At 40.7% G+C, this 10,704-nt stretch overlaps 1 protein-coding gene across 1 annotated transcript in view; it reads right to left on the bottom strand.

The window, feature by feature from the left end:
- Positions 1-10,704, bottom strand: part of Tnni3k (TNNI3 interacting kinase) — a 255,380-nt gene that overhangs the window by 221,761 nt on the left and 22,915 nt on the right. Inside the window, 1 exon segment of the mRNA XM_055614310.1 lies at positions 7,396-7,515. Coding sequence (XP_055470285.1) covers positions 7,396-7,515 — 120 coding nt within the window.

Raw genomic sequence — 10,704 nt, 5'->3', positions numbered from 1 at the left:
CTTCCTTCCTTCCTTCCTTCCTTCCTTCCTTCCTTCCTTCCTTCCTTCCTTTAAGAAAGAAAAAAAGAAGAATCCCCAAAGGAGGCTTAAGTTTCTTTATTTGATAAAAGGTTATTAAAAGGTCTTAGGTTGGGGTTCCAGGGGGACACTGAGACAGAATGTCCTTTGGAGTAGGAGATTTTTTGTTGTTATTAATTCTGTGTTAAGTGTAAAAATAACTTTTGTTAGCCTGGTTTAGTTGTCATCTTGGAGGATTACTGTCTCCTTCGGCTAACCCAGGCCTAGTTCTGGAAGCTTCCAGCCTTCATACAATCTAACCTAGGCCTAGAATGTTTTCAGCCTCTGAGGCTTACTGCTGAATAAAGTCACCCTTATTCATTCTTTCTGAGCTCAGATTTGGCTGTTGCAAACTGGCTCAAACTCCTTTCTTAGCTAACTTATTCAATCTGGTTTTGCTCTCTCGGTCCCTGAATTGAGCTGCGAGGCCTCAAACTAACTCCAATAGTCTTTTCTTTTTTTTTTCTTTCTCTTTTATTATTATAATTTATTATAATTTATTTAATTTGTATTCCAGCTGTGGCCCTCTCCCTCATCTCCTCCCATGCCCCTCCCCAAGTCCACTGATAGGGACCTTCTCCCCTTCCATCTGACCCTAGCTTATCAGGTCTCATCAAGACTGGCTGCATTGTCTTCCTCTGTGGCCTGGTAACGCTGCACTCCCCTCTCCCCGAGCCGGAGTTGATCAGAGAGCCTGACACTGAGTTCATGCCAGAGAAAGTCCCCGTTCCCCTTATTAGGGAACCCACTTGGAGACTGAGCCTATGGGCTACATCTGAGTCAGGGTTTTAGGTCCTCTTCTTGCATTGTCCTTGGGGTATCATTCTCTTCAGGGCCCCCAGAGCTCAGTTGTCTTTGTTTGTTTTTGTTTTTGTGGCTTTTTTTTTTTTTTTTTGGCTCTGATGGACTCCTTTTGGAGTTCCTGTCACATCCAGGTCTTTCTATCCCCCCCCCCTTCTTTCATAAAATTCCATGTACTCTTCAAAAAGTTAGGCTATGAATCTCAGCTTCTACTTTGATACCTCAATCAGTATAGTCTTTCAAAGGCCATCTGTGTTAGGCTCCTGTCCTATTCTCTGTCTTCTCCTGATTCCAATGTCTATCATGTTTGCCTTTCTGGATGAGGATTGAAGATCTTCTATAGGTTCTTCCTTGTTGTTTAGGTTGTTTAGGAGTATAAATTTTATTATGTTTATCCTATGTTATATGTCTAATAACCATTTATGAGTGAGTATATAACATGTGTGTCTTTCTATTTCTGGGTTACCTCACTCAGGATCATCTTTTCTAGTTCCCACAATTTGCCTGCAAATTTCATGATTTCCTTGTTTTTAATAGTTGAGTAGTGTTCTATTCTATAAATGTACCATAATTTCTGTATTCATTCTTCCATTGAGGGACATCTAGGTTGTTTCCAGGGTCTGGCTATGGGTCTGCAACCCATCTTTCCATTACTGCCCCAGTAAACTGCTTCCTCTCTCTCTGCATTGCCTCTTAAGTAGCTTCCTTTTCCTCTCCTCCTGAGGGTTGGGCATACCCTGTTCTGTCAGTTTCTCTGATTCATCAGTTTTTCTACCACTCAATCAGACATCATTTTCAAACATGGGTGCTTCCTTCCATAAACTAATTTTACCTTCACTGTTTGGGATTAAAGGGGTGTACCACCACGTCTGGACCTAAGCTTTTCTTTACCTGAAACTTGCTCTATGCAGGCCTGGCCTTGAATTTACATCTGCTTGCCTCTGTCTCTTAGACTGAAGGCATGTTTGTATTCCAGCAGGGTCACATAGTCCTAGAAGGTCTTGGATGTGATCTTTTGCCAGAGCAGCCATGTTCTGAATTAACATTCCTCTGCAGTTAATTGAGAATGGTGGAGCCTCAGAGGAAAGTTCAGTTCCATGAGATGAAGGAGGGGCCCCTTCTTATGGGTCTCAGAAGAGGGAAGGTTCCATAGCACTGTTGGCAGTCAACCTTTCTCTGATTCCTGGGTGGCAGGTGAGTCTGGGAGCCAGGGCCAGTAAACTTCCTTGGGTAAACTGAACATTAGGGTATCTGCTGCTCTCTTGGCATGTGGGCACCCGTTAGATGGTTGTAGATTGATTCTCAGACCAGCTTTCAGCTAAAGGCCTGTCATCTCCTTCACAGTTGTGGAAGAGGGAGAAAGAGGCTGCTGCAAGTGGCCATGGCCCCCTCAGCCTCTAGCTCAAACCTAACAACTGTCATTTCTATGTGTAAATTTTTAATTGTTTTGTTTTGTTGTTATTTGTGTGGATTTCAAATAAAGTTCACAAGATACTAGAGGCTGCTATAGTCCTTTTATGTGATAAATTTATTAGAGAAAAGGAGAGAACCTATGAGCAAGATGGAGAGGTAGTCACACATTATAATTTACGCATTCTCTTGTCTAGGCCTCTGGGGAGGAAACTAAAACCATTATGAAAGAAACAATGTGGAGAACATTGCAAGCTTTTTGGTAAACAAAACTGTCTACTGCAGCACTGAGATGATTTAGTTAAGAGTAGATTGAAAAACCATCAACTACATTTCCTTGAAATCAGAAATAAATCCCCAAATATCTGGAGGCGCTTCTGAGCCATGCTTTTGTGAGTGCTTATATGTGGAAAGGGAAACTGGCAGGAGAGATCACTTCAGTGTGATTGCCTCCCCTGCCCATGGTCTCTCTGTGCCTGTCCATGAACAATGAGGCACTCCCTCCCTCCACATTGTATTGGCATCCTGGCTCCTATCTGCTTTCCCTTTGCTACTGCAAAGTAACCCACCCCCACACTACTGATGATTGATTTGTCCACTGGCAGCTGCAGAGAGAGATGCAGGAAAAACAGTTTGACACTGTCCTACATAGCTAAGTGATTAGGCACAGAGAACCATGTGTGTTTGTGTTTGTGTGTGTCTGTGTTTATCTGTGAGTGTGTCTGTGTCTCTCTATGTGTATATATCCTTGTGTGTCTGTTTGTGTCTCTCTCTGTGTATATATCTATGTATATCTCTCTGTGTGTGTATCTGTGTGTGTATGTGTATGTATGCATTATATCTCAGTGGTTCCTTGCACTCAGACAGTAACGGCCAGGTAAAGTTCTCTTTGGTTCAGTCAGTGATGTTTTACTGGTCTGTGTAGTGATTCTTGTACTTTATTTGTGGCTGTCTGAACATGTTTTGTTTGCATTTTGTAAAGATTAGTGTTTTTTTAGTAATAAGTCCAAGTCTCTGTGAAATACTGTCCCATTATTTATAAAATTATGGCTTTGAATTTGGGTGATGTGAATGAATTCCTGAAAAAAAGTAAAAAAATAAAAATAAAAAAAACAAAACAAAAAACAAAACAAACAAACAAACAAAAAAAAAACAATGCTGCTTTTGGCTGTGCCTAAAACAGTCCTGGAAGGAGTCTGTGTCCACAGAGCCTGATGGAACAGTTGAGATTTCAGTGTTGTGGAGAGACTGGAAGTTTGCACCTTCAAAGGGTAATTACCTATGTTGGGTTAGTGGAAGCTTCTGGAACGGCCATTCCTCACCCCACTCTCTCTATGACTATCATTTCATAAAAAAACCTCTTAGATCAGAGGTTCTCAGCCTTCCTAAGGCTGTGACCCTTTAGTACAGTTTCTCATGTTTTGTTACTACTTTGTAACTGTTATTTTGCTACTGTTATGAATCATAATATAAATATTTGTGTTTTCCAATGGTCTTAGGTGACCCCTGTGAAAGAGTCAATCAACTGCAGAGGTTCACAGCCCACAGGCTGAAAAGCACTGTCTTAGCAGAACCCTAAGAGAGTCATCAGAGAGCATCTCAGGCCTATAGAGTAGCTCCCCAATGTCAAGTGTACGGCCTCTCTGCTATATTCACAGATGCATTTTTAAATTGCCTTGATTTATGAATTTCTTTGTTCTCTAACTATAAAAAATATGTAATTGTTTCTGCATTGAAACAGGGAATTTGGGGTAAACTAAATCTACATTCTCTGGTCATGGTCACTCAGAACGGTTACAGAATAAATTGTTTCTTATTCCCTTTAAGATGAGAGCTGTGGTTTAACGGTGACCAGGGCAGAGTCTTGCCTCATTAACTTCTTTGTTATCTTAATACACAGTGGTCATCATTCAGCTATCCAACCCTTAGTCTCCTCACTGTGTAAATTGAGATTAACATTAGTTATTCTCAGAGGAGACCAAACAGCACATTCCAGCAACAACAAGGGAACAGCACAACTAAGTTTCTTGCTTCTGTTTTCCAAGGTCAAGATATTGTGTGATGTGTGTCTATGTGTGTGCCCAAAGAGAAGAGGTTCAATGTGTGTTTATTGATTGAGCCTTGCACAAAACAATACATGTATATAGACTGATAGGTGGATAAATTAGAAAAATATTGGAGCCATATAAAGCCAAGATTTTTCTCCTCTTTAAAGCATAGTAAATTCACATCTGAATCTCAGCTTGCATTCTACATATCTGAGAACTTGCAGCCTGTGAAATCTTCTGCTATTGAAGCAGATAGCTGCCTAAGTCAATGAAAATGTCACTGTAAAATTGTTTAACAGAATTCACAATTACAGAAGGACAAACACACCAGAGAGACTAATGGAGGGTCTAAATTTGATATGTGGAGACAGAGAGTTGAGTCCGACTCAGCATCATATATTGTTCCACAGAGAAGGTAGGTGACAAAGAGAGAAATAGGGCAGTGATAACATACCTGCCGTTGGCTTAGTTAAGACAACTGTCCATGTTACCAATGGCACTAAGCACCATTTTCTACTCAGAAGCCTCATTAGCTCTCCGAGGTACAGGTACAGCACTTTCTCCCAGCTTGCTCTCGAATCAGGGATCAGTATTCTTTCCTCTTATTCACTGGCCCTCTCTGAATTCATTCTTCCATCCAATCCTCCAGACTAATTCATTGTTATGATCTTAACAGAACCACTTCTGCACATGCAACTCAAAGAACCATACAGTGAATGCAAATTTCTCCATTAGTTAATTGTCAATTATAAACACTGGTGTCCCTTATTCACAGAATGTGAGTTCAGAGGTCCCCATGGGACGTTCTGAGATTTATGTATATTGCTTTTCTAGATACTCATGCCTGTGATGAGGTTCGCTTTACCTCATAAACTAAATGCATTGTGTAATTAGATAATAAAATACATCAATTACAACAAGCCGTAATAAAACTTAGTCTAACCTTGAGAATCATTTCTAGAATTTGCCATGTAATGTTTCCAGACCAAAGTTGACTGTGGCTAACTAAAACCTAAGAAAGGGAAAGCATACCAAAACAGAGCCCAGTTCATGGATAATGAACAGTCCCATTGGAAACTGATCACAAACCCAGCCTGCTGGAGCACGTGAGTCTTTCCCATTTGGACTGAGAACAGAATATATTGAAATATTCACTGCAACTGGTAGTTCTGAAGTGAATATACCACAAAACTTTACATTTTAAAAGATTGTTTTATTTTTTATTTTTGTTTATGTGTGTCTGTGTGACACATGTATCCAGTTGCCCATGTCTTATGTGTGGATGCCCTTGGTGGCCAGAAGAGGGTGTCAGATCCTCTGGAGCTGGAGTTACAGGTGGTTGTGAGCTGCCTGATATGGGTGCTGGGAATGGAATTTGACTCTTCTGTAAGAACAATGAGAGCTCAGTTCTTGCTGCTGAGCCATCTTTCTGGCTCAAACATTTATAGCTGAATAAGGTGGCCTTCCTTCCTTCCTTCCTTCCTTCCTTCCTTCCTTCCTTCCTTCCTTCCTTCTTTCTTTCTTTCTTTCTTTCTTCCTTTCTTTTTCTTTCTGTTTTCTGAGACAGTGTTTCTCTGTGTAACCTTGGCTGTTCTGGACTTGCTGTGTAGACCAGGATGGCCTTGAACTCACAGGGATCTGCTTGTCTCTGCCTCCCCTAGAGCTGGGATTACAGGCATGCTGCCCCATGCCAGACTACATTCAGATTTCTTAATATTTATGGCTCTAGATGAAAGTGTATATTTTTGACAGAGGAGAAGCAAATGGATTTAAGTAAACTTTCTAAGATTTTTGTCTTTCCCCATAAACAGTGCGTTTATATATGGCTTTACCTACATCTCTGTTCTCACTTCTTTGTGGGATTGTGAGTTGCTGGAAAAAAGTGCAATTGAATTTGGAATATGATAGTATTAAAAATAACTATTTAATGAGGAGGTAGGAAGCTTCTATTTACTATTTTAATGAGCTGCATAGGTGGGTACATCTTAGTAGAATATGAAAATGATGGGATATTGACTACAAAGACCAGGATTACAGAGAGGATCTTTACTCAGTGGCTTTGTAATTGTAGGACAATTTCTCTCAGGAGCTGTCATGTGATACTTTACTTAGCAGAGACAATAAAAACTACCCTTGAGTATTTCTGAAGTCAGCCAAATATTCCCACAGTAGTCTGCTTGAAATTTAATACTTTAACAAAGTTAAGATGAGATCCAGATACCTTCTCTTGACCTTATCTCTGTAACGTGGCCTCCAGCACACCCCCTGTGATTACCATGGTCTCCTGCCCTGTCAGGTCTCTATGTGTGTAATTAGTTCTCTAGACTGTGCTCTGCCTCTGTCCTATCTGTATCATTTCACTCGGGACTCTGGCTCAGCATTACCATCCTTCAGAGTCTTTGATATAGAGCTTATGTAAATGATGCTCACTTTTTCATGGTTCTTCTTCTTTCATTGTTCTATAATACTCACTGACGATTCAAATTATACAGTATTTTTTTCGTCATTGTCTGACTTCTTGTCAGATTTTGTCCACAGTCTTGGTCCAGCCATCTCATCATTCAGAACAAAGTCTGAGGCATAATTTGTGTTTAATATATATTTCTTCGGGTAATTTATAAGACAGAAGATTAGAGAACAGAGTTGCATCTCTCCTCTCTCCCTAGGAAGCAATCTTCAGAGTGTTCTATGTGAAAACTTTAATTAAACATTGTAATAAACCTGCAGTTATTTTCCAGGGATTGATCCCAGAACCTTGTATGTGTTAGGCGATACTCTACCACTGAGCTACAGCCTAATCCTTCTATTGTGGAGGCTGAGCTGCAGGAATCCAGAGCACTGCTCACAGTCACTACCCAACCCTCTTGCATCCAGACATCTTTATGTTAATTGGTGTTTGACTTCATGGCTATATACTGAAACAAACACTGTATAAAAGCACATTCATACAGCTCAATTTTACAGTCAAAGTAAATGAACATGTCCATTCACTCACAGCATCTGCAAAGCCAGTGTTTCAAACAACCAAGCACAATTAGAAAAGGCAGGTAACATTTTTTTTCTTCTCTGTGGGAGAGGCAAGACTCAGCTCTGGGTGACCAGCTATCGCAGCAATGTGCAGGGCTGTGAGGCCTCCATATCCCGCTTTCTGAACATCTGCTCCACTGTGCAACAGGGAGGTGATCAGTTCCCGGCTATCCTGTAATGAAATGAGCCTGAATGTTTTCCCTGTAACGGCGGGCAGGGAAGCTGGGCACAGGGTGCTGTTGACTCCCTGGTTGTATGAAGCTTAGGTATTCAACAACAGCCTAAGTGTGACTGCTGGCAAAAGCTTGTATCAGTTAACAGAGGCTCAGACGGCTGAGATGTAGGACTAAATGTCAGAATGGAGGAGTGACCATCAGCCCTTGCCACATAACTATGAGATATGGGAAGAGGGCTTGTCTGCAACAAAGTTCTACCAATAAATTTAATCTTACTAGGGACTGGGTGCGGTGTCACACACCTTTAAACCCAGCACCTGGGAAGCAGAGGCAAGTGGCTCTCTGTGAGTTTGAGAACAACATGGTCTACAAAGCAAGTCCAGGACAGCCAGAGCTGTTACACAGAGAAACTCTGTCTAAAAAAAAAAAAAAGCAAAAAACAAAATCCAACCAACCAAAAAATGAAAATAAAACCAAGAAGGTCATGCCAGAAAATATGACTTCTCAGCAATAAGGTCAACCTCCTAAGGGGTCAGGAGCTTACAGGAAGAGTGTAAACATTTTTTCTTTTATTTTTTTAAGAATTAAGATAAAGTATTTCTTCTAAGATGAAAATATAATCAACATAGCTTAAAACACAACTCACTGGACTTTCATGGCAATTATACAATTGCTTCTTCCTAATGCAATGGCATTATGGGATATGTACAGGGTAAATCAGTATTGTCTTAACTTGGTTCAGAACATCTAAGGTTGATGTAATAGTTCATGTACTTACAAGCCCCAAATGTTGGTAGAAACAAAGTTCTCTGTGCTTAACCCTCTGTTGAAGTAAGAACTGAGACTTGGCATGCTGGTGTGTACCTGTAATGCCAGTGGTTAGGAAGCTAAGGCACAATAAATAAAGGAGTCATAGATAGATAGATAGATAGACAGACAGACAGATAGATAGATAGATAGATAGATAGATACATACATACATACATACATACATATATACATACATATATTCATACATGTATACATACATACATAACAGGACCTACAGTACTTGGCTTATGGATATATAGTGTGTCAGGAAAGAGGAATCTTTATGAGATGGATCATTTATCATTAACTAAACAATTTCAAAGCTAAATAACACAAATAAAACTCCACTGCTAACACTGAGTTAATTTTTTAACATCATCACATACATACATATGAAGGTTTAGGAAAGGTTACTTCAAAGTTTAAAATTTATACAAAGATCTTCAAATTTATGCTGCAAATCTTTGCCTCCCCCCAGCTTCTCTACCAAGAAAGAAGAATACCATGTAGATTGCAACCAAGTCTTCTAGTTTGCTTTTCTGTTGTCCAGATCAAAGTAACTGGGAGGGTTTGTTTCATCTGACTTTTCCAGGTACAGCCCATCTTTAAAGGAACCTACCTGGGAACTCATGACAGGCACCGGGAAGCAGGGAACATGGAGGAATGCTGCTTGGTGGCTTGCTCAGTGACCTTTCCTTTACTCCCCAGGCCCACTGCCCAACAGTGGACTTAGGCCTTCTCACATCAATCATCAAACAACACAGTTTCTCACAGACATGGCCGATCTGAAGGAAACAATTCTTTAGTGGAGGTTCCCTCTTCCCAAACAACTCTAAATTGTGTAGACAATAAAACAAAACAAAACAAAATTGGAACACAATGGCTCTTTGTGCTTTACCTAAAAACAAGCAAGCAAGCAAACAAACAAACAAACAAAAAAAAAAAAACAATCCAACCAGCCCCCTCTTTTTCCATTCAGAAAACACCACAACATCCCTTGATCAAGGGTAAGCTAACTTGCCTTTATTTTCTGATCTGCTGAGATGTATTAAGTACTGACAAGGGCCAGTCAGCACTCAGCCAGTGGTAGGTCTGCCCGGTGCTCCCCAGGAGGCAGCACAGATCTGATCAGGTCTGCACTGTGATTTCCTGATCTTGCTTCTGCCTTTGACCTCAGAAGGTGTCCCTTTAAGCAATTTTACAGCAGATTTTCATCTGCAGACTCTGCTTCTCCATGATCCCTATGGGCATTGCGTAGCAGGAAGCGAGCCTTGTTCATTAAGTTTAGAGTGAACCAGGGCTTGGATTTGAACTTAGGTCTATGAACAATATGCTTTTCTTGTTTGTTTGTTTGTTTGTTTGTTTTGACTTATTTAAATTTACTTTTCTTGGAACCATATCTAATTCCATACTATTAAAATTGTTAAAACCATAATTGTCTGCATTTTATTTTTATTTTTACATTAATTACATTTTATTCACTTTGAATCCCAGCTGTAGCCCCCTCTCTCATTCCCTCCCAGTTTCACCCTCATCTTCTCCCATGTCCCTAAGTCTATTGATAGGGAGGTTGTCCTCCCTCTTCCATCTGACCCAAGTTTATCAGGTCTCATCAGGACTGGCTGCAATGTCCTCCTCTGTGGCCTGGCAAGGCTTCTCTTCCCTTGGGGGGTGGTGGTTAATGAGCCAGCCAATAGGTTGATGTCAGAGACAGTCCCTGCTCCCCTTACTAGGGAACCCATTTGGATACTGAGCTGCCATGGGCTACATCTGAGCAGGGCTTCTAGGTTATATTCATGAATGGTCCTTGTTTGGAGAATCGGTCTCAGAAAAGACCACTGTGCCCGGATCTATTTGGTCCTTGTGGAGTTCCTGCCCTCTCCAGGTCTCACTAACTCCCCCTTCTTTCATATGACTCTCTGCACTCTGCCCAAAGTTTGGTTATGAGTCTCAGCATCTGCTTTGATACACTGCTAAGTAGAGTCTTTCAGAGGCCCTGTATGGTAGGATCCTGTCCATTTTCTTGTTTTCTCCTTCTTCCAATTTTCTTCCATTTTTATTTCTAAGTGAGGATTGATCATCTTACACAGGGTCCTCCTTCTTGTTTAACTTCTTTAGGTATACAAGATTTTAGTATGTTTATCCTATCATATAGGTCTAGTATCCATTTATAAGTGAGTATATACGTGTGTGTCTTTCTGCTTCTGGGATACCTCACTCCCCAGCTACCCCTAGACCCTGACTCCCAAGTCCTTTTTATGTTGTAATATGATGTAATGGGGACCACATAAGAACGCTGAACTGGGACTGGACAGGAAGTACCCCCTCTCCTGCTTCTTTATATTTCAGAAGCACAGAGTCTCAGAGTTGGTCCC

This window comes from Psammomys obesus, unplaced genomic scaffold, assembly GCF_907164565.1.
Source record: "Psammomys obesus unplaced genomic scaffold, mPsaObe1.curated_primary_1811, whole genome shotgun sequence".
NCBI classification, from domain to species: domain Eukaryota; kingdom Metazoa; phylum Chordata; class Mammalia; order Rodentia; family Muridae; genus Psammomys; species Psammomys obesus.
The sequence above is the reverse complement of the archived record's forward strand: the minus strand, read 5'-3'. Positions and strand labels throughout refer to the sequence as shown.